Raw genomic sequence first — 26,590 nt, 5'->3', positions numbered from 1 at the left:
GAGGAAGAGGTGTTGCCTGATGTTGGGTCTGTGTACTGCCCTGTCTTTCTAAAAATCTTAAAATTCTGAATTTTGAAATGTATCTATACTCGGGGGTTATGGATAAGGGACTCTGGATTGTATCTGAACTGGGGCTTGATTGGTGAATAGAATTTAGTGTTTGGAGATAAGGAGGGGATTTTAGAAAGAGGTAAAATCATCATTCCACGACAGCTTGGGTCTGGGTACGTCATTATCCAACCATTAAATATGTTTGAAAGGCAGAGAAGAGCTGCATTACTGATAACTGCTTTCCCTTAATTCATGATTCATGTACAACTGGAGGGTTGGACTTTCTGGGTTTGGCTTTCTCCCCACAGGATTAATCCCCACCTTTTCCCACAAATCAGCTGACTTCTCCGAAAACTCTAACACACCCTTTGGCTGCAAAAGAGCATTAGGCAATCGGTGAAATTCCCCATTCCCTGTTTCTCTCTCTGTAACCCTGGATAGAGGAATCTCAGGCCTGAGAGAAGTATGCAGTTCTTGTTTCAAAAGCAGAGGGAGCTCCAAGATCGAGACTGAGTTACCCCTTTCCTTTCTCATGGTCTCCCAGCCCCCTCTTGTTTAGATCAGAGAATTTCAGACATGCACACTGGAGTAGAGAATCATACGAACAGAACCAGACAGGGAGGCCGGCAGAGGTTCCTGCAGAGGGAGCGTCCAGGCCCCGTGCTTCTCTCCCTGGGAGCCGGCAGGGTCGCCCAGCATGCCCACTGGCAAGAGAGGGGACTGACCCACTTGCTCCCATCAGCTTCTGAAGGTAAAACCTTAAAAACAAAGAGCAGAGCTTTGATGGAGGAAAAAAGAGAGGCAGAAAACTTCACATATGAAGGTTTTGGGCAAAGACGGAGGGTTGGAAAAAGCAGAATAAAAGGAAGGCAAAATATAGATAACCTATTTCTCTTAGGATGACCTCATCCACCCTCACGTCACCCCACCGCCTAGCAGTGTTTTCAGGGTTTACATTTAGCAAAACTTTTCTAGGAACTGTGGAAAGATATCTTCTCTTTTTAGTAAAGGGCAAAAAAAAAATCTGGAAAATTAATGTAGAAAATTGAGGGAATACTTTTCTTTTCCTTTTATGATTCTTGTAAGTCAGTTGCCACTCTTCTCCTTTCCCACCCAACCCTGTCTCAGACCACTTCTCCCAAGGCCACTGCCTCACTCTAGAGAAAGAAGCCCATTGCTCCATCCATGGCCATTGGGAGTATTCATAGAAATGCACAAAATAATGAACATAGTAAAGAGAGGTGGGTTGAAGTGATAGGGGGTTAATTGTCAAAAGAGGAGGGAGAAAATGTCTAAGGTGAATGAATGGTCATGATAGGGAAGGACTCCCAGAAATGGGAGTGTAAATGGGGATATTATTCTGTGAGGAGAGGAGAGAGACTGGTAGAGTGGGGGGTCAGGGTGCGGAGGAAGAAAACTGGGAGAAAGTACTCATTCTTTTGGAGAAAAACTGGGATGAGGCCCAGAGAAGCAATGGGAGAAGGGTATGGTTAGTTTTAGCCTAGAAAATCAATTGAAGTGGAAACAGGAAAAGGGTGAGAAGATAGGTGTCCTATGGTGATGATTAGGGATGTGGCCTGGTTTAACCTGTTCTTATTCTTATGAAGGGGACCCTGGTTCCAGGTGACTCTCTACTACCAAAGCCGGGGCCTTTGTTTGCTAGACAAATACAGCTAGGCCTACTACCTCTTTAGCTCCAAAGTCCAGGGGTGCACAGAACCCGGCCCAAGAGACACGCTGCTCACCAGGGGTGCACGAATTGCCAAGGATGTGGTAAGTGATCACGAGTCTACAGGGATGTGCATGTCCAGTCTCTTTATCTTCTCAAGAAAACAGCTCAGATCTGAAGCTTGGGATTTGGTTTTGTCTGTGCCTTTTTACTCTATTTCGACCTAAGTTTCTTCTCCACGTGCTGTTGTCCTCCCTCTGACAAATGCTGCAGCTCTGCATGAATCTGCTGTACCTGTGTCACCCACCTCTTCACATGCCCTTTTTTCCAGGTGCATTGTGCTGTTTTCCCTTTTGGCGTGGGTGTATGCTGAGCCTACCATGCATGGGGAGATCCTGTCCCCTAACTATCCTCAGGCATACCCCAATGACATAGAGAAATCTTGGGATATAGAAGTTCCTGAAGGGTACGGGATCCATCTCTACTTCACCCACCTGGACATAGAGCTGTCAGAGGACTGCGCGTATGACTCAGTGCAGGTACAGTAAACAGGCACCTACAGGGTGGGGTGGGGGTCAAATGAGGAGGATGCAGGAGGGAGTGCCATGGGCATACAGCGAACTAGAGTCACACAGAGGTGAGGCGGCCTGTGCTCTGCTCTCTTTGTTCCCCTTTCTCTCGCCTCTGTATCAAACCGTGACCCCTTCCTAGCTTCTCTTTGATGCTTCTCTTAGATAATGTCAGGAGGCCTTGAAGAAGGGAAAATCTGTGGACGGAGGACCAGCAAGAATCCCAGTTCCCAAATTGTGGAAGAGTTCCAAGTCCCAAACAATAAACTCCAGGTGATCTTTAAGTCAGACTTTTCCAACGAAGAGCGTTTCACTGGGTTTGCTGCATACTATGTCGCCGTAGGTAAGGCCCTCTCTTCTCTATTGACTCATCCAGCTAAGAGGTTAGAAGCAGGGTAGACATTGAGCAATGCTGTGAATACAGATTCTGTTTAGAATCTGTATAGACTTGACTTGGATCCCTCTGTGAGTTGCTGTTATGAAATTCAAGCACATGACCATGTCTTAGTGGTGATGATACAATGTTAAGAACAGGCAATAAGCAGTAATTTATTGAGAGCCATTAGAAGTGGGCACTGTATTAGGAATTTTGTGTATATTAATTTAATCTTCATCTCAGCTCTTCAAGAAGGCATTATTATCTTCATTTAAAGATAAGGATAGGGAAGACTAGGGAAGTTAAATAACTTACCGAGACTCACACAAGGAATGTGTGGTATTCAAACCCATTCAATAGATGGCAAATGAACCTTCATATTCTGTGTGCTCTACACCTAAAACAAAGTCAGAACATCCTGTAAAGCCAAGCTATAGATTAGATTCGAAAGAAGTGCAAACACCATACGAAATAATAAATGTAGTCATTGTTCCTCCCTGCAGAAGACATATCATCATGTTTAGCTTGCAGAGTGTTTTCTTTGGAGCAGAAATGCTCTTTTTGTGAGAAAGGTCAAAGATCTCTGGCAATGCGAGCTCCCTTAGAGCTGTGCAATGGTAGGATACAACTCTGGAATCGCATCTCAGGGGAGTAATAGAGAGTGATACCATCCTGAAATGAAAGTCTTCAAGCAACAAGCCTTTCTTACTTTTCCTTGCCCTTGTAGTTTTGGGTTTAACCACGTTCTTCCTGCTAGGTCTTTGTCCTTGACCTCAGTCTTTCTCTACTTTTGTAGATATAAATGAGTGCACAGACTTTGCAGATGTCCCTTGTAGCCACTTCTGCAACAACTTCATTGGTGGTTACTTCTGCTCCTGCCCCCCTGAATACTTCCTCCATGATGATATGAAAAATTGTGGAGGTGAGTTTGGCATTGGGAGGGGTGCACGGTCCCTGGGATTTGGAATAGCTTAAGGCTTCAATAAGGGCTTTATCTTCTCTTCTGATTTTGATTAGCCTTGACCTTGATTTGGCATCTACTCCTAGTTATCTGAGGGGGAGCCACAAGAGTAGAGGAAGGCAAGGTTACAGAGACAAGTTAACTAATTGAAAAGGGGGGATAGATGGCTGTGAAGAGTCCGCCTGGTACTGTCCATAACTGCGGAAGGCTCTATCATAAGCAAGGCGATAGAAGCCCAATAGGCCCTGGGTAGCTCTGCTAACATGTGCTGGGTGTGTGATCGCTGTGCATGGGCTCCAGTCAGGGACTGTTGGTTCATAAGAGGAGTCATAGAATAAGAGAGAAGATTCTTTGCTTGAGCCTATATCTGATGCCCCCTTTCTCTTTTTCTCTCTTAGTCAATTGCAGTGGGGATGTATTCACTGAACTGATTGGGGAGATCACGAGTCCCAATTATCCTAGTCTGTACCCAGAGAACTCAAGGTGTGAATATCAGATCCTGTTGGAGAAGGGTTTCCAAGTGGTGGTGACTGTGCGGAGAGAAGATTTTGACGTGGAACCAGCTGATTCGGAGGGCAACTGCGCTGACAGTTTAGTTGTGCGTGAGGGGTGATTAATTTTCCTCCTAACCCCCATGGAGAGATTTCTCCTTAAAGACAAACTGTCCTTCTTACTGCCCTTTCTTTTCTCTCCCCTTTTGTTTTGTTTCATATTATTTCTCTTTAACTCTCTTACTTTTATTCCTTCCGTTTTGCCTCTTTTAAATCGTTCTCTCTTCTGATTTTATCGTTTTGTGTCCTTTCAGTTTGTTACAAGAGAGCAGCAGTTTGGTCCTTACTGTGGAAATGGATTCCCTGGGCCACTAAGGATCGAAACCAACAGTAATGTTCTTGATATCATCTTCCAGACAGACCAAACAGGGCAAAACAAGGGCTGGAAACTTCGTTATCATGGAGATCGTAAGTAATCCAAAAGTTATCCTGCGGTTGGTTGTAACGAAGTCCCTGGACAAGGTAAAATCAGAACAGGCAGATTGTCGTGTGGAGGGGTATCCTGGTTCCTCTCCTTCTGCAGCAAGATTGAAACCTGTCAGTGGTTGCTAGGAATGCCTCAACATCTAGGAAAACGTCAGCTGGGCCTATGAGTGCAGACAGCTCCGGGGGGGGGTGGGGTGGCCAGTTAGTGATGCCATGTTATTTCAGACACCCCCATATTGGAATGTTAGGAATCGGGATTGAGGATGACTGAATGATCTTGTGAAGTGTGAGGATGGTGTACACAGAACAGAGATTATCCAACTATTTGGTTAACTTTTTTTTTCTTTCTGTCCTTTCCAAGCAATCCCCTGTCCTAAGGAAATCACTGCCAATTCTTTTTGGGAGCCTGAGAAGGAGAAATACGTGTACAAAGATGTGGTGAAGATAACCTGTCAGGAAGGGTTTGAAGTCGTACAGGTAGAGGACTATCAGGGGCTTCTCCCTGGTTCCTAGGTGAGGGTGGGCATCCTGGAATTGTCCCATTGTTCTGAATGTGCCGAATGTTCTTGTTTAAGCAAGGTCTAACCCCTTCTCCAGAAACAGAACAGCTGAGGATCCTTAGTCCTTCCTTGTGAGTTGGGGAACTCCTTGGCCAGCCTGGCATTCTCTCTGTGCCCTCAGTCTTCCTGCAGAAGGGAAGCTGCTGTGCCGTGGCAAACTTTTCTTTTTAGCCCCAACTCTGGGTACTTTATGTCATTCTGCTAAGATGTCTCCAAGGTTTGCATGGTGAGGATTCCTCCTTGACCCAAGGCCAGAGATTGATTCCATTTTTGATTTAAATTTTTCATATACCTCCTTGTAAATTAATGGTGACATCTGTCATTCTCTAGGGAAGTGCTGGCTTGCCATATTTCTATTCTACTTGTCAAAGCAATGGAAAGTGGAGTAATTCCAAACTGGTTTGTGAACGTATGTATTTCAAACGTTGAGAAAAAAAGTCTCAATGTTTTTTTTTCCTCTCTCAAAGGGAATTGAAAGATCAAGATTAGTGTGTGATTAGTTTTTAGGCTCATGAGAGTGGGTTGGGTTTTTGAAGGGAAGCCAGTTGTGAATTCCCAGCCCTGATCTGGTCCCGGGCCAGCTTGGCAGGTTTCTTTAAAAAATAAGAGGCTGTGGGATTGGTCATTAGTGGCACCTTGCAGGTCTATTCCTGGCTTCTGTAGGGGCTTTCCTCAACCACGGAGAACCAGGTTCCTCCCTGTAGCTTGAGAGAGGCTATCTTAATTGGCAGGAGGCTGGGGAATTGAGTGATGCCAATTGAAGAGCATGGCTACAGAGAAACTGGTGTGGAGGATCATTGCAGGTTCATTAAGGATGTGGGAGTGGGGGAAGGGATGAAGGCCATGGCTGAGAGGACGGGACTGGCCTAAGGGCCAAAGGAAGTGGCTCTCCCGACCATCACTCTCTTGCCTTCCTCTTGCAGCTGTGGACTGTGGCTCTCCTGACCCCATTCAGAATGGCAGAGTTGAAGACCCAGAAGATACTGTGTTTGGTGCTGTTGTTCACTACGCGTGTAATGAGCCGTATTATTACATGCAAACCGAAGAAAGTGGTAGGTTTCTTTGACAAGAGAAAAAAAAAGAGAGGAAGGGTGAGAGCATTGGAGGGCAGATAGCACAGTCTTTCTGGGTTGGAGAGAGTGTGAGAGAAATGAAGGAGGTGAGATGGACTCTGTTCGTCCCCTTGGTTTATTCTAAAGATAAAGATTTTCATGTGGGGCAGGGTAGGCTCCACAGAATTGTTTATAGTGAGTCATAGAGCTTCACCACCATGGCGGGCGTCCCCCTACAATGTCCATTTTCATGTGGCTACTCAGCATTTGGCTGATTATTTAATGCAGATCCCGCAGGGGTGATGCTTCCAGCTTCGAGTCACCATGCTATGAGGACTGGCTTTCTTGGTGGAAAGACTTTGGTTGTGCTAGAGGAAGGATTGGATGAGAAACAATATGTCCCAGTTCATTGCTTTTAATTTAATTGTAGTTAATTAATTTCCTTTCTCTTCTTGAAGCCCTTTCCCCACCTCTGTCCCCTATAACCCTCTTCCCTCTGCTTTGGAGACAGTTCCTTTCCCTCGCTAGGCAGGAGAGGGGCCAGAGAAATCAGCTGGAAGATGTTCTAAAGATTCTTTTCTAGTTATTTGATGTAATGCCCTTCTAAACCCCAGAGGAGCTGAGCCCCTGAATGAAAGCTGGGGACGGGGGGAGAGAAGGCAGAAGTGGTGGTGAGCATGCCCTGTGTCCCTTGTGATCCTCCAGGGGAGTACCACTGCGCTGCAAACGGAAGCTGGGTCAATGAGCTGCTGGGCACAGAGCTGCCAAAGTGTGTTCCAGGTACTCAGGGCTCAGGCTTGGGTGGAAATCATAGTGTTGGGTGCGAGTAAGCGGGGTCGCCTTCTGAAAGTAGCTGTAATCCTCTTGGGAAAAGATTTAACAGTCTGGGCCTACCAGGCCTGGCCAAAGTGGAGACAATCAAGTAGATTGGTAGCAGACAGATCTGAGTTGAGGAGAAGAAGGCTCTCAGGCAAAGCCAGGATAATAGTGATACTGGTAGTAATGACGGTGTTACTGAGGGCTATGGACTGCACTGATTAATTGCATTTATTATCTCATTCAAGCCTTCGTAAGAATCCTATGAGATGGGCATTACTAGTCCCACTTTACAGATGTGTGAATTGAGTGCAAGCTCACCAAGTTACCAAGGAGCAGGGGTAGGCTTTGAACTCATGTCTGAGTCCAGTCTGTTATGCTCAACTCAGAGTCCATTCAGGCTGACTAGTGAGGGATTTAGGTAAGGCAACTTTATCTGAAATAAAATTTATTTTTAGTTATACTGGGTAATGGCAAAGTGATCCAGAACCAGTCAATGTGGAATGAGATGAAAGACGAGAACCCTCTTTCTACCCGACTTCCATGGATCACTAGGAGGGACTCAGTTGTAACTAGGACTTCAGTAAAGAAGGCGATAGCATTTGATTTGGGCATCAGATGAAGGTAGAATGCTTGCCTCTCTCATTACCTGTATGAGGAAAGCATTCCCCAGCCTGGGTCCCAGGTGGGTTCTACCTGCTGAGCCTGGGGTGAAGTCTGCCGGGCTGTGTGTCAAGCTGTGCGCAGGGTGAAGCCGTAGCAGTTTGCATGTGGCCCCAGTCCAACCAGTCTGTCCCAGAGCCTGCTTGTGAAACTGGTGACATGGGACGTTTGGTCCTTTAGGCGAGTTCAGATTGAGTCAGCCATTGAGAGGGTTGACCAAAGACAGGGTTGGCTCTATTGTGTTAGAAAACTCTGAAGCTTGGCAGGTTTTTGAGTGGTTGGAAGACGTGTAGGAGACTGGCAATTTACTTCCTGCTCCCTGCCCACCTTGTTCTTGTTCCTTCCTAGTTTGTGGCGTCCCCACTAAGGTGTTTGCAGGAAAACAGAAGATATTTGGAGGAGAACGTGCACAGATTGAAAATTTCCCCTGGCAAGTCTTCTTTTTAAACCCGCGGGCTGGTGGGGCCCTCATTGATGAGCACTGGGTCCTGACAGCTGCCCACGTCGTGGAAAAGGAGAGGAACCCGACAATGTATGTTGGGTCCACCAATGTGAACCTTGAACAACGGAAAAATGCCCAGATGCTCACTGCTGAGCGTGTGATTTTTCATCCAGGTTGGGAATTCCTGGAGGACCCAGAAACACGAAAGAATTTTGACAATGACATTGCATTGATACAGCTTAAAGACCCAGTGAAACTGGGACCCAAGGTCTCTCTTCTCTGCCTGCCAGGCAACTCCTCCGAATATGACCTCCCCAAGAGTTTCCTGGGACTGATCTCAGGCTGGGGCAGAACAGAGGGTAGAGATCACGTTGTACAGCTCAGAGGGGCAAAGATACCCATTGCTACTTTACAAGAGTGCCAGAAGGTGAAGCCCAAAAATCCGAATATAGATGTAAATAGCTACGTTTTCACTGACAACATGATCTGTGCCGGAGGCGAGAAAGGTGTTGATAGCTGTGAGGGGGACAGCGGTGGACCCCTTGCTGTGCAGATCCCTGGTGAAGAGAAACCCAAATTCTATGTAGCTGGCTTGGTATCCTGGGGCCCCGAATGCGGGACTTACGGGATTTACACTCGAGTGAAGAACTACGTTGACTGGATAATGAAGACTATGCAGGAAAATAGTATCCCAAGTGTGAACTAACCCACACGTGTTCCACCAGCCTCTCCAAGGGCTGGGACCAATCTGCTGCTTTCTGTTCCTCACGATATTCTCATTATTTCACCATACTGAGAGAAGACATTGGAGTATGATTGAAATGGAGCTTGGGTGCTGGGATACACAATTGGAAGTAGTGTCCGACGCCCTGTCGGTTGGTCAGTGTGGCGTAAATCGGTGGAAGGCAGCAGGGGGAGGGCACTGCTGGGCTGCACTGCCCCCCGGGAGGCTGCCCCCTCAGTGACTGCCTCGTGTTCCAATCCCGGCTCTGAAATTTACTGTGGGCACACCCTTGATTTTTTGTTTGCCTTTTTTCTGTTCAGTGTTCCACTTACTTTATCATTCTCAGTGTCTACTATCTACTTGTAATAAAGCAGATTTGTAATCCAGTCCTGGTTGACTTAGTCCATATAAAGACCTCAGCACTATTGCAAGAGGGTGTGATGAGGGGGCTGGTGTATCATGGGAATTCAGGCACTTAGCAGCATATAAATATAAATATATATAAATACAAATATAAATTTATATAAAAATTATATAAATATAAATAAAATAGAAATACATATATAAATATAAATAAATAGAAATATATTTATATTTATATTTATATATTTCTAGCAGTAATATTTAATTGTCATGAAAATGGGGAATTCAGCTTTTCTCCTCTCTTCCAATTGAAATTTAGTAAATATTGTGGATTAGCATGATCATCACCAATACAAGGTACCATACTTTTTTATAAAAATCATTAAACATGCCTGAACCTCATTGAGAAGTCATATAACAACAGTTAGAATTGGCTATTTAAATATAAAAATTTGAGGTATAATTTCAATATGCCTTCTGGAAATTAATTTTCCTTTACTACTCTTTTGTATAATACAATATTATGACTTAATAAAAAAGGGAAGGAGGCCCTGGCCGGGGAGTGCTGTGGTGCAGACTGCTGCCGCTGCACGCCAAGGCTGTGGGTCTGACTCTCGGCCAGGGCACATACAAGAATCAGCCAATGAATGTGGAAATGCATGGAATAGCCAATTGATGTTTCTTTCTCTCTCTCTCTCTCTCTCTCTCTCTCTCAAGAAATGAATAAATAAAAAATTAAAAAAGGAAAAGAAAAGAAATTAGCATGATCTTATCTGCTTTCCTGGCAGTTCTGGTCTATTGTTCTGTCAAGCCACAATGTTGTGTCTGGACTGAACTGTGCACCAAGAATTTAGAGCAAAGTCCCATCAGGATAAACCCAAAGAGTCTCCCTTCTGTTTTTTTTTTTTTAAGATTTTTAAATTGATTTCTCTTTAGAGGGGAAGGGAAGGAGAGAAGGAGAGAAGTCTCAGTGTATGGTTGCCTCTTGTGAGTCCCCTGCTGGGAACTGGCCTGCAACCCAGGCATGTGCCCTGACTGGGAATCGAACCGTGATCGTACGGTTCGCAGGCCCACGCTCAATCCACTGAGCTACGCCAGCCAGGGCTTTTTTTTTTTTAAGGGAATGGAAAAACCCCCCACAAAACTCCCCCTGTCCCCAAAATGATTAGTGATGAAAAATAACCACACATTAGAGACTTCTTTTTTTGGTTTGTTTTTTGTTTTTGGATTCTCACCCAAGGACACTTTGTCATTGGTTTTAGAGAAAGGAATGGAGGGAGGAAGGGAGAGAAACATCCATGTGAGAGAGGAACATCGATTGGTTACCTCCCATACGTGCCCAGACTGGAGATCACGGGCACCCGAACCAGGGATGGATCCTGCAACCTAGCCGTGTGCCCTGACCGGGAATCAAACTTGCACCCTGCTAGTTACAGGACAATGCTCCAACCAACTGAACCACACCAGCCAGGGTGAGACTAGTATTTGTTAAACTGAGGGTAGGAGAACTGTTAAACTGAGGGTGGCAGCTGCCCTAACAGGTGTCTTACGAAAGCAGTAGACTAAGAGTGAGAGTTCTGGAGGACTGTGGTCTGTTTGATGTGACACAGGGCTCTCAGGAGAGCAGTTTTCACCAGAAGCCAAAAAGGGTGTATTTAGTGCTCATTAAAAAGGACTTTGACCTTCCATAGACAAAAAGGGCTAAATTCAACAGTAGACTGGAGGTTAACACATGATGAAGTAATTAGAACTCAACCCAAAGGGTCTGAAGAGCCAAGGGGAATTACAACAGGGAACCTTTGGAAGGATTGTGTCCAGTCAACCAAACAGCATAAAGCCATTCATATTGTGTCTTAACTGTATAACTTGAATGCCCTTCCCCCACCTGCCTGTCATTAAATGTGCAATGGAATTGACTTTGAACCCTGGACTACAGTGTTTTGGTTCGGTGGAGGGGGATTCCTCTAGAGAAAAAAAGCATTGGAAAAAGGTTGAGATTAAGAAACATGCTCATGATGTAGAAATTTCCCTTCTTTTTTTGTAACTGGAGAAGAGAATCTGACAAGTAACAACAAAAAGAAGTCCACTCCCCACAGAGGGAATCTTCAGTTTGGGTTCTGCTCTTGACAAATTCCCTCATTACAGCTGCCTTGTTCAGTGGGATGGTTGTGATTTTTGCACGGTTAAGTCTACTCCAAGATTATTTCTCTGGCTGAATGGCCGGGAGGGGTTCTGAATGAATCATCCTCAAAGATTTCAGAGCTGGGAAGGGCTCATCAGCAAGGCCTAGAAAATCATTTGTTGTGGCTTAAAGTGTATGAATTACACTGCCTTGCAAATCATTTGGGACTTAACTTTTTAAGGAGGTGAACATTTCTTTGGTCAGAAGAAAATGGGCTGGTGGATCAGCTCCTCATGCCAGGGAGAAAAGTAGGTGCCAGAGGCCAGGAGAACTTGATAGGAAGGAGGCCAGGTAAAAGTGGACTAGTCCAGAAGGGGATGGAGGAATTTTGGGACTCTCTAAAGTTGCTTTTAATTTAATTTAATTAATTTATTTTTAGAGGTGAGAGGAGGGAGAAGGAGAGGGAGAGATCGATGTGCGTGCGAGAGATGTAACCTGCAACCCAGGCACGTGCCCTGCCTGGCAGTCCAACGAGCGACCTCCCTGTTTTCAGGCCGGGGCTCACTCCGCTGAGCTCCACCAGCCGGGGCCCACTTTCTTAAAATAATTGATACACTCTCTGTCTCCAGTTTCTCTTCTTCCACTTTCTCTCCAACTCCAGCCTGGCTTTGCTCCCATCCTTCTACCAAACTGTGCTTTCCTGATCACCAATGACTTTGACATTGCTTTGTCTAAGGAGTGATCCTCAGTCTTCATCTTGACTTACAAGCAACGTTTGACAAGATGATCAATTGATCACTCCTTTACCTTGATTCAGTTTCTTTCTCTGGCTTCTGAAATTATAAACTCTTCTGGTTTTCCTCTGCCCTAAGTGGCCACTGTCTCAGACAGCCCAGACTGCTATAATGAAATACCATAGACTGGGCAGCTGAAACAACAGACATGTATTACTCACAGTGCAGGAAGCTGAGAGGTCTAAGGCTGAAGGGCTGGCAGATCGGACTCTCTGCAGGGTCTCCCTTCCTGGCTTGCAGACAGCGATCTCACTGTTTGCTCACACAGCCTTTCCCTGGTTCCATGTGTGGAGGGAGAGCTTGGTCTTCTTGTACCAGCACCAATCTCATCAGGAGGGCCCTGTCCTCATGGCCTCATGTAAACCTAAACGCTTCCCAAAGGCCCCCCACCACCCCCCACCCCCGCCTCATACACATTTTGATGGGACTCAAACATTCATTTCCTAAGAGTCACTATTTCCGAACTCCTTTTCTGATTTTCACCCTATTTTTCTAGATTTAATACTGGCATGTGTCAGGGCATGGGCCATGGTCCTTTTTTCTATTCAACTTCACTTCCTTGTGGCCTCATTCAAGTTCGTGGCTTTAAGCATCCATTGACATACCTACTAACAACTCTGAAATTTACATTCGTAGTTCAGACCTCTTCCCTCAACTCCAAATTTATGCATCAGACAACCTATTTAGTGTTTCTCAAATGTCTAATAGACATTTATTTAGCTTTTTGAATACACAGAATATAGTTATAACAATTGTTTTAATGTCCCAGTCTTCTAATTCTTACCTCTATGTCAGTTCAGTTTTGATGGATTTTTTTCCTCATTGTGGATTATATTTTCCTGCTTCTTTATGTGCTTCATATTCTTTGATTGGCTGCCAGACTTTGCAAATTTTATCTTCGTGGGTGCTGGATATTTTTGTAATTCTATAAATATTCTTGAGTGTTGTTCTGGGACTCAGTTAAGTTACTTGGAAACAGTTTGGTCCTTTGGGTCTTGCTTTGATTGTTAGACAGGACCATAGCAGCATTTACTGAGGGCGAATTATTCCCTACCACTGAGGCAAGACCCTTCTGCACACCCTTCCCCAGTGCCCCACGAATTCTGCGGTTTTCCAGTCTGGCCGGTGGGATCAGGCACTGCCCCACCCTGGTGATCGCTGGGGACTATTCACTGTAACCTTCTCATGCGGCTCTTCCCCCTTGTCCTTGAGTGATTTCCTCATGGATGAATTCTGGCAGGAACCTTCTGCAGACCTCTGGAGTTCTCTAGGTGTGGCTTTCTCCTCTCTGATACTCTGTCCTGTGAGCTCTAGTGGCCTTGGTGTCCCTGCACTTTTGGCTCTGTCTCCTCAACTCAGAGAGTTGACTGAGCCCTATTTGGGTTTCTCCTTTTGGCACCTCAGCTTGGAAACCCCCTCAAGGCAGTAAGCTGGGGCCATGGTAGGACTCAGTCTCTCAGGGACCATTGTCCTCTCTTACCTGAAGTCCCATGTCTGTAAAACTATAGTGTCATGTATCTGATGTCTTTGTTGTTGCTGTTGTTTGTCGGTATCAGGAGGGAGGGTAAATCTGATCCCTGATACTCCATCTGAGTCATAATCTAATACGCATCTGAAACTCATCATGACAGAGTGGAACTCCTCATGTTTCTCATCAGGTCTGCTCCTCTGGTAATTGTCTGTATCTAGTTGCCTTCTCTCTTTTTCTCATCCCTCTCCTTGCGGTATTTACTCCATCTGGAAATCTTTTGGCTCTTCCTTCAAGTTTTATCTGTAATATGACCACTTTGCATCACCTACACTGCTACCACCTGGTCTGAGTTACCATTACTTGCCTGGCTTACCATGATTGCTTCCTCACTGGTTCCCTTTATTCCCTTTTGCATGCACAGTCTTGCTTCAGTTCAGCAGCCAGAGTGAGCCTTTCACGTGACTCTGCACTGGCTGTCTTTGCAACTTCCTAATGGGCCATGCACATTCTTCTCTCAGGGCCTTTGCGATGGCTGTTCCTGCTTCCTGGAATGCTTTTCCCTTAGATCGCTGAATACCTAAGTTCCTCCAATCTTTGTTAAATGTCAACCTTCTCAATGAGGCTGTTCCTTTAAAACATTTTAAAATCAAAACTGTTTTGATAGGTCTCCATCTCTTTATTTTGAATAGATAAAACATCTACGTTGCTCAAAAATCAAAAGATCAAAAAAGTATATAGTGATAGCTTTTCTTCTCACTCCTGCCCTCCCCCAGAGACCACCCCCATTTCCTCTACATCCTTCCAGTGATATTTTACACATAGGAAAGTTGTATGTACCTGGTCCTCTTTTTCTTACACAAATGGTAATCTGGAATACACACTGTTCTGCTTATTTTTTCTTCTTTTTAAAATATTTTATTTATTTATTTTTAGAGAGAGGGAAAAGGAGAGAGAGAACAAGGGAGAGAAAAATCATCTGTGAGAGATTGGTTCAATCAATCTGACATTGACCGGCTACCTCTCACATGCCCCAGTTGGGAACCTGGCCCGCAACTCCGGCATGTGCCCTAACTGGGAATCGAACCTATGACCTTGTGATTTGCAGGCCAGCGCTCAATCCACTGGGCCACACCAGCCAGGGCTAATACTTTGCTATTGTAAACAATGCTATAAGGATTATCCTTGTACATACCTCATATGTGAGAATATCTGTGGAAAAAATTTCTAGAAGTGGAATTGCTGGGTCAAAAGCAAGTGCATTTGTAATTGTGATTACATGTTGTCAAATGGCCCTCTGTTGAATTTGTACCTATTTCCGTTCCAAAAAGCATTATGTGAGTGACTGTTTTCTCTATATCTTCACCAACATAGTGTATTCGCCAATCTTCTATTTAGGTAAGGAGGTGGTATCATCATTTCCCTATTTTCTTTATGAGTCCCAAAGCATTTGCATTTTATTTTCTGTTAATTGTCTGTTCATAGGGCATTGGTTTTGTCTTTATTTTCCTATTCCAGGGCACTTGAAGGGTGAGATGCACATGATTCTGGGGGAGGGGAGTGGGGTGGGGAAGGCAAGGGCGAGATTAGACTCTCCTGGGTCACCTGTGATGATCGCAATACAGCCAAAGTCTTAGAATCTTAAATTCACCAGGAACCTTAGGCATAATGTAGTTCCACTTTTTAGTTTTAGCTTTTGTTTTTACCACCTCTCTCTCCTCTACCCCCTCTGCTCCCATGTCCACTAGAATCCTGGAAGTGCTTCAGTTCTGAAAACATTTCTAACCTCTAAAAAAAAAACCCTTGCAGTCAATGTGTGGTCCTCAAATGTTTTGCATGCGGCTTGTGTACGCTTTTGAGTAGAACGTTCTAAAAAGTTCTCCTGTCATTTCTACTGGCGCAAACCCACACTTCTGAAATCCACAATCCTGAGATCTAAAGTGCACTTGAAAACCGGAAGTGTTTCAATAAGTTTGGCACCAAAATTTATTTAGGGGCAAAACCTGGCCTGGACCAATGGTTGCAGTTTAGAGTCTTTATCTCCTACATGTGAATATTCCAATGTTTTTCAAAAGAATTATTTCTCTCTTTTATTACAGGATACTGCCCTAGGCCCTGCTGGGGGTGTTATATAATATAAACAGTGTATCACATTTCTGAAATCTGTAAAATCTTGAATATTGAAAGACACTCAGCCCTGAGGGGTTGTGGCCCTGTGTTTGGACTTAATATATGTGCTGCCGAAGCGAGCACCTGTGTTTGGACTTGAGAACTCATCATCACTTGGGAAGATGTAAAAGCTGCCCTGCCTTCTTAAACTCAGGCCTGTGCGTGCTGGCTCCTGCGAAGTTATTCAGACACGTCCAGTTAGAGTCAGTTGTGCAACTCCGTCGTGATAGTGTTCTATTATAAACACTTATAATCCTTAGCCCAAGGTTTGGGTCCTTCTCTGACCCTTTAAAGGTGTCTTAAGGAACCTACGTTATTTAGAAATATTGTTAACGATTTAACTTGGAAACAAAAATTTCACACCACTCCTCTCTTAAGGAATGTATAGAAATTGGAAGGCAAGCTGTTAAAAAAGCTGTTATATTTGCCACTATGTATGTGGGAAAATCAGAAGTTTTTTTGTACTGTGCCAGCAAAACAAAACACAGAAATAAATGATCTACAGCTGTAATTGTAAATATGTGCACAAACTTAATTGTTCGCGTTGCCTTCCTGTGTAAAATATTTTAAATATGACTTCACGAGATATTTTCATATTGATTAAATACTGTGTTTAACTCATTTTACACGCTGGGATTTCTCAAAATTTTATTTGGAAAGGTCTGCGTACAATTACCCAATGGTATGAAAAGCGGAAGAGGACATGCGGAAGATACCTTTTGCGATCCTTGGGAAAAAGAAAGTGACCTTTGGGTTGTTTCAGATGAAGAGTGTGGATGGGATTAGAGAAAAGAGAATTTATTTCACACAGTGTTTTCCTGCATCAGTGATTTTAATATGGATTCTTAGTGGTTATCAACAACTAGTCAGATTATTTTTTTTTACGCACTGCTGTCTGGATTCTGAGGAAGTGGATTGGGGCTCAGTCCTCCTCCTCCATCTCTTTCTTGATCCAGTCCACGTAGCTGAGTAATTTGGTGTAGAAGCCGTACCCTTGACCACACCCAATGCCCCAGGACACGATGCCGGTGGCCACCCAGCGGCCGTCCCTATCCCTCACGGCAAAGACCCCTCCGCTGTCGCCCTGACAGCTGTCCTGCTTTACAGTCAGGTCCCCAGCACAGAACATGTTTTCCGAGAATATGTCGTTGGTCTTTTGGCCCTGGAGCCACCTGCTACATGCCGTGCGCTCAGCTACAGGCAGGCGGACATATCGGAGATGGTCAGTGAGCTTTTCCTCCGTTATCCCAAAGCCACTGACATAGCCCATGCGGCCCTTCTCATAGAAGGTCTCATTGTCCGGGAGGCAGATAGGGAGGAGGTTGGGGCCTAAGGTGACACTACTTTCCAGCTCCAGGAGGGCAATGTCCCCCTCAAAATTGTGGGCCTCATCCTTGCGGTAGGACGGGTGGATGCTGACCCTGCGGACAGGGTGGTTTCCTCGTTTCATGATCTCCTCCACGTTTATGTCGCCCAGGAACACATCTATGCTGGCATTGGCTTGTGTGTTCTGCCCCTTGGGGTAGAGGGTGTGAGCGGCCGTGAGGATCCAGCGGTCGCCCAGCAGGGCTCCACCCCCTCGCCCGTAGATGTTGTTGAGCGCCTGCCAGGGGAAGTTGCCCATCTGGGCATTTTTCCCTTGGATGATGCGCTGCTTCTCTACCACAGGGTTGACGGGTTTCCCACACACTGGAGAAGAGAGACAGCGAAGGCAAGGCCAAGTCAGTCCCAGGCCCACCGCCTTTCCCTCCCGCAGTCAGTCAGCTTCCCTTTCATCCCCTCTGGCCGGCTCCGGGGGCGTTTCTCTTTGCCCTTCCATTCCAACAGCTCCATCTTTGGCCTAATGCCTGTTCTCCTTGTTCTTATTTATTTCTTCCTGTCTTTTTTTTGGGGGGGGGGGGTNTTTTTGGGGGGGGGGGCTTGTTATTTTTATTCTTTGATTACCTGTCTGCTCTGTGAAAGTGCTGGAACGTCAGGGCTGCACCCAGTTCCCTGCATCTCTCTCTCTCCCCCTTTCTCCTGGGACATCTCCTCTTTTTCCCTTCCTCCTCATGTCTCTTTTCAACTCCAAGCTGGAGTGTCTCTCTGATTGCTTTGCTGCCATTCTTTGTGCGTGCTTTTTCTGGTGCCCTACAGGTCACCAAGGATGGCTCCGGGGGGTGTCCACTCACCTGGCAAACACCGAGGAATCTTCTCTCCTTCCTGTTCATTCTTCCAAATGCCCTGGGCCGTGCAGGTGTACGTCCCTGAGGGATGAAGGAGCTATGATCAGGTTTGGGAGGTGGTGGGCAGGGAAACAGGTTGCAGAGGTCAGTGAGCACTGAGTGTGTTGGGTAGGGGCAGGGGAGGATCGGAACCAGCACGGACAAAGATCAAGGGAAAGGTTCCGATACGTAAGGGTGGAGTAACAAAAATGTAAAGAGGGTTTACACGTATATTTTTATTTTAATGTTATGTGAAAATATTAGAATATTTTTTCAATATTAGAATATTTTCAAGAAAACTTGAAAGATACCCACAGATGAATTTGAGAGTCGCCTAGTAAAATTAAGTGCAAAACGTCACATCATAGCAGCCTGAGAGGTTCTATGGGGGGAATGCTGGGGGGAGCCCCACTGACATAGCTGTAGTGGTGGTGATGGTTGTGGTGATGGTGGTGGTGGTGGTGGTGGTAGTAAGGGTGGTGATTGTGTGGTGTTGGCAGTGGGATGGTGTTTTATTGTTGGTGTGAGTAGTGTTGGTAGTGATGGTAGTGGTGGTGGTGGTTATGATGGTGATGGTTATGATAATGGTGATGGTGGTGGTGGGGTGGGGGTGTGGGGGTGGAGGTGATGGCAGTGCAGGTGTAGTGTGTGTGTGGGTGACACTGCTGAAGAGGGTGGTAAGGGTGGTGAGGGGTGATGATGGGGTGGTGGTGAGAGGGAGCTGTTTATGAGATTCAAGTCTTTCTTTGTCATCAGGTGCTTTCTTCTTCAAACCTACTGGGTGCCTCTTGGCACTGTACTTTAGGTCCCTGAAGCCAGTGTTTTGGGCAGATACCTTAATATATATTCCCTACGGGCTCTATTGTGGGCTCAGTGTATTGAGCGGCAGCCTGCAGACCAAAGGGTTGGCAGTTTGATCCCCAGTCATGCCACATGCCTGGGTTGTGGGCCAGTTCCCTAGTAGGGGATGCGTGAGAGGCAACCACACATTGATGTTTCTCTCCTTCTCTTTCTCCCTGTCTTCCCCTTTCTCTAAGAATAAAATAAACAAAATCTTAAAAAAGAAAGAAAAAATCTCGGAAGATGTCTTGAGACGGTAGAAGGGAGTAGCTGCCATTGGCATGGGTCCCTACCTTGCTCAGCCTCGCTGCCGCCATGTCTGGTCTTCATCTTGTAATACGGCTCATGGCAGTAGTACTGGATACGAGCCTGGTAGGTGGTCACTCCCTTCGTGGTGGTATAATTGAAATCCCCATTACGCAGGCTTCGGGGCTGCCCACAGTCCTTGACTGGGAGAGAACACAGGGCCCGATGAGAACTGACAAGGATGGTTGGAACTTCAGTGGGAGAAATGTGAGCTGTCTCCCCACAGAACAGGCTGAGAACCTGAGAGAAATATGGTCAGTGGGGGGCGCTTGTGATGGATGGGAACCGGATGCAGTGGAATTCAGTTCTGGGTAGAGACAATCAATCCTGCTGAGATGAGGGCTGCCTGGTTCCTGCCATGAGCCACCGAAGTCAAAGAACAACTCAAGGAGGTGTCTTTGGGGAGAGGCTTACGTCCAGATTCCCCTCTTCCTTTCTCAGGTTAGGTCCCCAAGGCTGGGGCGGGTGGGACGTCCCTAGGGGCAGATACTTCCTGAGTTGTGACTTACTCTTGCATCTGGGCATGGCGCGATGCCATGTGCCGTCATCCTGGCAGACAGCCGTGAAGGAGAGCAGCACGTGGTCCCCCTGTTTGAGCAGAGGCAGAGGTGCCCTTAGTCTAAGGAGGCACTGCGGCTCCCTTCCTGCTCTTTCCCGCACAGCAGGGAGTGCAAAGACAGCTCACCCCTGTGGGTGTGGCTCTGTTTTTCTCCCTAGCCGGTCCTCTCAGACCAGAGGTACACCTGGGAACTCTGAGATGCCCAGGAGATGTCAGACCCAGTAATCCTTTCTCTAGACTCTTGCCTGTTTCTGCTGAGGTCTAGCTGAACCCCACAATTTTACTTATTTATTCACTTTATTTATTTTTTCCTATTATTGTTAATATTCAGTATTATTTCATGTTAGTTTCAGAGATGTAGTGGTTAAACAATTATATAATTTATAAAGTGATCCCCCTGATCATTCAAGAACCCACCTGGCACCACACAGTTATTACAATATTATTGACCATATTTCCTGTGTAGGGTACATCCCTGTGACTGTATTATAATTACCATCGTGTACTTCCTAATCCCTTTACCTTTTTCCATCCAGCCCCCAACAGTTCTCCCCTCCATTTTAAATTAGTGTTGACCCCCACGATTTTAAATGAAGAGCATCACAAGGCTGGTTGTGGGTTGTCCGCACTGAAACCGAAGATCCTTCCCTGTGGAGTTCCCTGTCAGTCCACGCTGGCGTCATCCCTCCATCAGCCCTAGACTGCAGTCTTCCTCAGTACCAGGCCTTTCCCAACCCACCAGTGCATCCCAGCCACTTTCCAGGGCGCCTGCAATGCTGATGGGCTAAGTGCTGTTGCAAGTGAGCAGATAGCAGGGATGATGCAGGAAGATGTCACCCTCGGAAACGAAAAGTGTTTACACAATATAAACGTATTTTATTAAGGCTGGTGACCACCTTAGAGCATTAGGCCTGGGAAAGTTCGCAAGAGAGTGTGTGTGAGAACTAGGGTGTCTAAGTGAAATATGACTGTGAGATGCTGTGTGACTTGCTTTAAATTTGGTGATGTGGACGATAAATGCAAGGTAAGGGTGGGCACGGCACAGGAAAGGGAGGGTTGTAACCAGAGTGAAGAGTGTGTCCCATCTTCTGGGCCCAGGAGACCCAGTGCTCGCGATGACGCGGAAGGCATCCTGCAGTAAAGAGCAATGGGTCTGGCCAACTCGGGGACAGGCAACCATCAAACGCCAGCTCCGTGAAGGCTGTGGGAATGTGCGTGCTTCTCTTTCCTGTCCTCTGGCATCTAGAACACTGCCTGACACTTAGTAAACACTTGAAATATTTGTTGAACGAATTAACTACTTCTTAAGGACATGCCAAATGTCTCTTCTCTGATTCTGATCAGGCATCCCAAGTGGATCTATTGAACCAAGATGGGATGTCTAGTCCTGGGTCCCTGGCCAGGGGTGACTTCAGTTGTGTGTTTTTCAAAATCGTACTTTAGTTCACTAGCTTTTATGAGATTGGCCAGTGGGTAAAACCACATTCTCTCTTGAGTCTGTAAAGGACAGATGGTGGGACCTAGGTGAGACCACCAGTGTGCGTAAAAGAGCCCTGGAGCAAGAGGGAGGCGACCTGGTCCGGGTGTCTCATGTATGAAATCACTGTGATGTCAAGTGAGCCACTCTCTGCCTTCTACATCCGCTCCTGCCTTTTCAGCTCCTAATTCTACAATGAGTTTATTAGACTGGGCCAGGAGTTCGTGAACTTGGTGGTACATTAGAACCACCTGGGTAGCTCTAAGTAACCCTGATGCCCCGTCTTAACTCCAAACCAGTGGAATCAGTCTCTGGCCGGGGACACAGACATCTGTATTTTTTAAACCCAAAGAATTTCCAATGTGCAGTCAAGTTTGAGAACTGGTAGACCAGGTGACCCTTCCAGCTCAAACACCTGTGACCCCACCTGGGGTTGAGCCTACGTTTGCTATGGGTTTATCCATCTGAATTGCTCCTGGAATGCTGGGCCAGCTCTCTCCCTTAGCCCCGGGCTCTTACCTCCACCAGCTGGTAGCCTTGTTTGCAGGTGGCAATGAAGTAGTCACGGAACTGGTACTGAGACTGCGGGTTCTGGATGATGGTGAACTCGTCTAGGGTTTTGGGCTGCGGGCACTTGATGACTGTGGTGGAGACCAGAGGGCATGTTCAGTTCAGAGTCACTTGCCTTCTTTCTCCCCACCTGATCCTGCCCCATTGCTGGCCATTGAGGGAGGCCCCGAGGCAACCTTACTGGAAGTGGTGTAGTGCAGCTTCCAGCCCCGGCTGTCCCCTGACTCATCTGTGAAGAACAGCAGATCCACAGAATTGCTGCTGGTGTCAAGGTCAGCGGGTCTTTGCTTCCCACAGAACTCGCCGATGTTCCTCCCACTGGCATAGATCTGGTGGGGGAGGAGGGCAGTTCATCTCTCCAGTGCAGACATTTTTCCACAGGGCTGGGGGCGGGGGTGGTGGTGGTGGTGGTGGTAATCTTGCTTTGTGTATGTTTTCACTTGGAAGGGAAAAGGGGTTCCCAGGATCCACTTCCAGTTGTGTAGGAGCTTGCCCAGCCCACATGTGATGTTGGACATTCCTGTCTCAAGTGGCCAGAGGATGAGAAGAACTAACTCGGGGTGGGAAAGGGAGGGAGGGGTTTCTCTGGAGGTGGGATGGCTGTACCTGGAGCTGGTCATAGGGACAGTGTACTTGCTGGTGGTCATCAATTTCAAAAGGCTCTAGGAACTTGAGGTGGATGGTGTAGCCCCGCTCCACCCGGATGCTGTAGTTGCAGCGCAGGTCAGCGGGGTAGGGCTGGGGGTATTCCAGGCTGGATACGTAGCCTGATGGCTCTGTGTACAGCTCTCTGCTACACTCGACTGTGAGAGCAGAGCCGGGAGGGGGTCACCAGGAGATTCTCTGGCTGGCCCAGCAAGCCCTTGTTCAGCCTCTGCCTCCCTTCCACATCACCCAACCTCACCCTGGCAGGAATATCCATCCTTCTGAAGCTCATAGCCTGGACGGCAGGAACAGAAGTAGCCACCGACGTAGTTGTGACAAAGGTGTTGGCATGGGGGCTGGGGATTCTCCTCAACCACGTTTCGCTGGGAAGCACATTCATCAAGGTCTGAAAGAGGTTTGGGGAGGAAGGACTGAATTCCTGCCAGGGGACTTCTGTAGTGGGGTTGGTCTCAGAGTGGTCACTCACCAGAGGCCACCAGACCAAGTCAGCTCCTGACCGCCTGGACCTCTGGGCCTTTCTAATGCTTTCTGGGAACTACTACTGGGGACAGAGCCCCAGCTGGCATGCCTCTTCTGGAAAAAGCTCTCTTGAGGGGGAAAAATAAGGAAGGCCAGGTTTCCTGCTTTTTTGGATTCAAGATTCCCTTTTGCTGGTCCCCATTCGATATGACTGAGGCCTGAAAAAGAGCCCCTGGGGACCACTCACCCACAGCTTGGTAGTAGGCCAGAAAGCCCTTGTAGAACATGATGGTGCCATTCTCCTCATTGGAGAAGTCTGTGTGGAAAGTCAGCAGCATCTTGTTTCCTTCAGATAGAAATTCCTTGCTTCCGGGGGGGTTGCCCAGTGGAGAACCCAGCTGGCCACAGAACCTCCCTAGGGTTCTCTTATCAGCAGAGATCTGGTGGAGGGAGGACAGGGACCAGGAAGAAGGGCTGCTGAGGCTCGTGTCACGTGCAGTCAGTGGAGGTCCTCCTCTTGTCTCGAAGAGGGAATCCCGCCCTACGACTGCAGTAGCCTCCAGCTGTCCTCCACCTGCTGGGCTCTGGGGTTGTTCCCAGACTCCCCCAGGCAACTTTCATCTGCCCACTGGGTCTCCCATTGGCTAACTCTTTCCATGATGTCTGTGCCCTTCCCAGTTTACGTTCCCCAGTGTGTTTCAGAGTTCTCCTCTTCCCCACTGCCTCCTGTGCCTGTCTTCCCCTGGAATCCCAGTCGGCTCTCCCCACCTTCACCTTCCCTTCATTCTTAGAGCCTTGACTGATCTGCTTGAAGTTCTAGGTCATTATCCCACCTCACCTTATTCAGACCATTTGCATCCAGCCATGTGTCCTGATACACATCGCTGAATGTGACCTTCTGGGGCCCACCAGCCTTGGCATCGGTGAGCATCGCCCAGCTTCCCTTGTTTCTTTCTTCATTAACCCACCCAAAGCAGGTGGCCCAACCCCACTCCTCACCATCCCTGCCACCAAGACCCGTCTTCACAGCACTGCAAACTTCTCAAGTCCTCTGGACGAGGAAGATGTATCATTTTCATAGTATTCTCTCACAACCTTCTGGGAATGGTATTTATTGGACGTGTGTAAGTGCTACTTGAATCCTGAATCCAGAACCTCACTTTTATTGGGTGTGGAAGGATGAGACTGGGAGGGTACCCTTGGTTGCCAGAGAGGAGATGGGGATGAGCCCAATGTCCTTGCTGAAGACTATGCCTGAAGACTACCGCCACGCACATTTCTCTTCCCTATGTTTCTGGGTTCCTGGTGAGGCAGGTAGTCATGGTGATATTCTCCAAGGAAACAGGGAAACTGAGGCACGATGATTTCTCAAAGACTCCCAGCAGGGAAACAGATGGGGAGGCTTTTGTGACTCCTACAGATAGTACATTTCTTGAGAGTGGGGACAGTACCCTCCTCTGTGTTCCCTGCCCCAAGGCCTCCCAGTGCCCATTCATGGCATCACCCAACTCCCAGAAATGTACTCGGCCACCAGCTCTTGCAGGGCTGGGGCTGTGTCCCTGGATGGGAAGTGCTACCCATGGTGGTGAGAGCACAAATCCTTGGGCTCCAGAGCACCCAGCTCTCCCTCTGCCCTCCCGACCTGCCCTCCTACCTTGGCATAGTCATAGAAACAGTCTTCAGAAGGCTCCAGGTCAAACTGCCAGAAGGTGAGCTTCACCCTGTATCCTGTGGGAACTGTGATCACAGTGGTTGTCTCAAAGTTGTTGGGGTAAGGCTTGGGATACAGAGGGGATGTCACCTCCCCAAAGAGCTCCTGAGAGATGGGGATGGAGCCTCCCACCTTGCAGAGCAGGACCGACACCAGAAGGTATAAAAGCCACCTGCGAAAAGGAAAGCGGGCGTCAGGAAGGCTGTTTGGGCAGTGACTGGGGCAGGGGGTGGGTTGGCCATACCGCTGGGCATTTTCCTCTCTGCCCATTCTAGACCTCACAGATGTTCCAGGTGGGTGCGGGTGTGGGTGGAGTGGGGAGGCCGGTCTGCACAGCTGCTGCACGGGGTGCTCCTCCTCAAGGGCAGTGTCCAGTCCAGAGGTCATCACACTGCCTTCACCTCTCTCCCCACCCTCCTCCTGTGCCCAGTCTTATCACTCCCTCCCACTCCCGGAATGGGCTGGCTTGGGACCAGTTAGTGGGGTGAGGGTTTCCAGTATGGCTCTCTGGAAGGGCTTCCGAAGGCTCAGCATAGGCATCTGGGAGAAACCGCCTGTGGAGTGTGGAGAGGGGCACAGAGGACACCCCTTCTGGGCAGAGTGGGTTCCCCATCTCAGCGCTCTCCTGCTATGAGCTGGGAGGAAGAAGGGGATGTGGCTACCACCTCATGTGTGTAAGGTCTCCTTCTGTCCCCAGGAGGAGGGATGGAGGGTATGCGTTTGAGGCGTGTGTGTGTGCGCTTGTTGGGATGGATAAGGCATACGGGGAGGGGCAGGCTGTTCTTGTCTCTCTGAATAAATTTGGGGCAGGGTTGCCTCTCACTCCCAAGGTTCTTTCCGCTGGTTTCTCCCTCCATTCTTGGTCCCCATTCACTTTACTCACATCTCTCAAGTCCTGATTTGGGATCCTGGACAGTCTTGACAGCGTCTTCATTCACTCTGTGCAGAGGGAGAGAGCGGTCATGCAGAGGAGGGAAGGGGGAGGGAGTGACTGACTGTGGAGGGGGAAGGGGGACCTTTCCGGGAGGAATGTTGCAGGGAATGAACTATTTGCATAAACAAAACTGAAAAAAAAAAATCTGTTTCCACTTTAACTTAGTTTTGGTTTTGAATTCCCTGATGGTGGTGCCACCTGCTGGCCCATATGGGGAAGGGTCCGTTTTTAGGAACAGGAAAGCCTTCTGCTGGAGGTGCAGACTTCCCGTTTTCTAGGTCTGATCTTAATTCTCCCCTTCGTAAGGGACCTTCCTAGGGGCTGCTGCCATGTCTACAGGGTTCCCACTCAAAGTGCAGTGGAAATCAGAGCCGAGGGCACTCTCTTTTCTGCACTGCCCTTTTCCATTAACCTGGTTCATCCTATGCTCAGTCTTCCAGCAGCCCTGGGCCAGGAACAGCCAGGGTTTCAACGCCCAGGACGATGTGATGAAAGCAGTGCAGGCGTAGAAAGAGGGAAATGGAATTTGGTTGCATTGGGGCCCTGGCTTACTTCACTCGGGAATGCCACTTAGACCTGGAACAGGGGTTCCCGTTTCAGGGAGATCCTACAACTGCACTTTGCTTTAAGACTCTTCCTGCCCACCTCAAGGAACTTGGGCCTGCCAGTGAACTTGGCTCTTAGAGAAGCAAGGACAGCTGGGAAGAGGGAAGAGAGAAGCCTCTTTTCCTCAGCATCTTGTCCAGAGTTTGAGCCCTAGGGTCACAATTGTCTTGGGCTAGGCCAAGGGTGTGGCTGTGAATCAAGAGTGACTGAGAGGAAGCCAGACCCCCAGGGAGGGAGTAGAGCTCTGGCCTCTCCTGTCCATCAGGACACAGTGTCCTGTTTTTGAGGTTTGCTCTTTCTTCATCAACTCTCTGCGGCTCAGATGCCTTATGATGCTGTATTCCATACGGAGGCTCAGGCTGCAGACCAGGCCTCTGAATTCTGAGGCCTCTGTAGTGTTTCCTGCTGTTTCCCTGATCAGATTAAATCTTGAATCCCTGCACCCACCCACCGACTCATTCATCCTTAATGGGCGGCCTATT

General features: G+C 47.5%; 2 protein-coding genes across 5 annotated transcripts; one reads left to right on the top strand and one right to left on the bottom strand.

Annotated features, from left to right (window-relative positions):
* Window positions 1-612: 612 nt before the first annotated feature.
* C1S (complement C1s) lies at window positions 613-9,246 on the top strand. Of its 3 annotated transcripts, none has more exons than XM_037068047.1 (12): window positions 613-802; window positions 1,746-1,824; window positions 2,052-2,259; window positions 2,455-2,632; window positions 3,462-3,587; window positions 4,025-4,224; window positions 4,432-4,585; window positions 4,965-5,080; window positions 5,494-5,572; window positions 6,087-6,215; window positions 6,921-6,995; window positions 8,043-9,246. In XM_037068047.1, the coding sequence occupies exons 1-12, from the start codon at window positions 628-630 to the stop codon at window positions 8,840-8,842; spliced, it is 2,319 nt and encodes a 772-aa protein (XP_036923942.1). In that variant the 5' UTR covers window positions 613-627; the 3' UTR covers window positions 8,843-9,246. The 3 variants fall into 3 exon arrangements, with proteins under 3 accessions (XP_036923942.1, XP_036923943.1, XP_036923944.1); XM_037068048.1 differs by having other exon boundaries at window positions 650-802; window positions 1,659-1,824; XM_037068049.1 differs by having other exon boundaries at window positions 723-802; window positions 1,675-1,824.
* A 7,348-nt stretch (window positions 9,247-16,594) lies between these two features.
* On the bottom strand, window positions 16,595-25,566 carry C1R (complement C1r). 2 transcript variants are annotated; one of them, XM_037068085.1, is made up of 11 exons: window positions 25,452-25,566; window positions 24,512-24,740; window positions 23,105-23,297; window positions 22,637-22,783; window positions 22,339-22,535; window positions 21,914-22,061; window positions 21,682-21,803; window positions 19,636-19,714; window positions 19,114-19,269; window positions 17,948-18,022; window positions 16,595-17,465 (listed from the first exon to the last, which is right to left on the bottom strand). In XM_037068085.1, coding segments are annotated over exons 1-11 (2,115 nt in total). In that variant the 5' UTR covers window positions 25,454-25,566; the 3' UTR covers window positions 16,595-16,698. The 2 variants fall into 2 exon arrangements, with proteins under 2 accessions (XP_036923980.1, XP_036923979.1); XM_037068084.1 differs by lacking the exon at window positions 25,452-25,566 and adding an exon at window positions 24,813-24,970.
* Window positions 25,567-26,590: the final 1,024 nt, after the last annotated feature.

This window comes from Sturnira hondurensis, unplaced genomic scaffold (assembly GCF_014824575.4).
Source record: "Sturnira hondurensis isolate 20B ecotype Veracruz unplaced genomic scaffold, ASM1482457v3 Scaffold0017436, whole genome shotgun sequence".
In the NCBI taxonomy this organism is placed as follows: domain Eukaryota; kingdom Metazoa; phylum Chordata; class Mammalia; order Chiroptera; family Phyllostomidae; genus Sturnira; species Sturnira hondurensis.
This window is presented reverse-complemented; position numbering and strand designations above follow the sequence as displayed.

Coding starts and splice junctions, on each gene's coding strand:
- C1R (XM_037068084.1), bottom strand. CDS start 24,955: ATGACCTCTGGACTGGACACTGCCCTTGAGGAGGAGCACCCCGTGCAG. Junction 21,804..21,913: donor GCTGCACTACACCACTTCCA/GTAAGGTTGCCT, acceptor TCTCCACCACAG/TCATCAAGTGCCCGCAGCCC. Junction 19,715..21,681: donor AAGGCTACCAGCTGGTGGAG/GTAAGAGCCCGG, acceptor CTGCTCAAACAG/GGGGACCACGTGCTGCTCTC.
- C1S (XM_037068047.1), top strand. CDS start 628: ATGCACACTGGAGTAGAGAATCATACGAACAGAACCAGACAGGGAGGC. Junction 4,586..4,964: donor ACTTCGTTATCATGGAGATC/GTAAGTAATCCA, acceptor GTCCTTTCCAAG/CAATCCCCTGTCCTAAGGAA. Junction 5,081..5,493: donor AAGGGTTTGAAGTCGTACAG/GTAGAGGACTAT, acceptor GTCATTCTCTAG/GGAAGTGCTGGCTTGCCATA.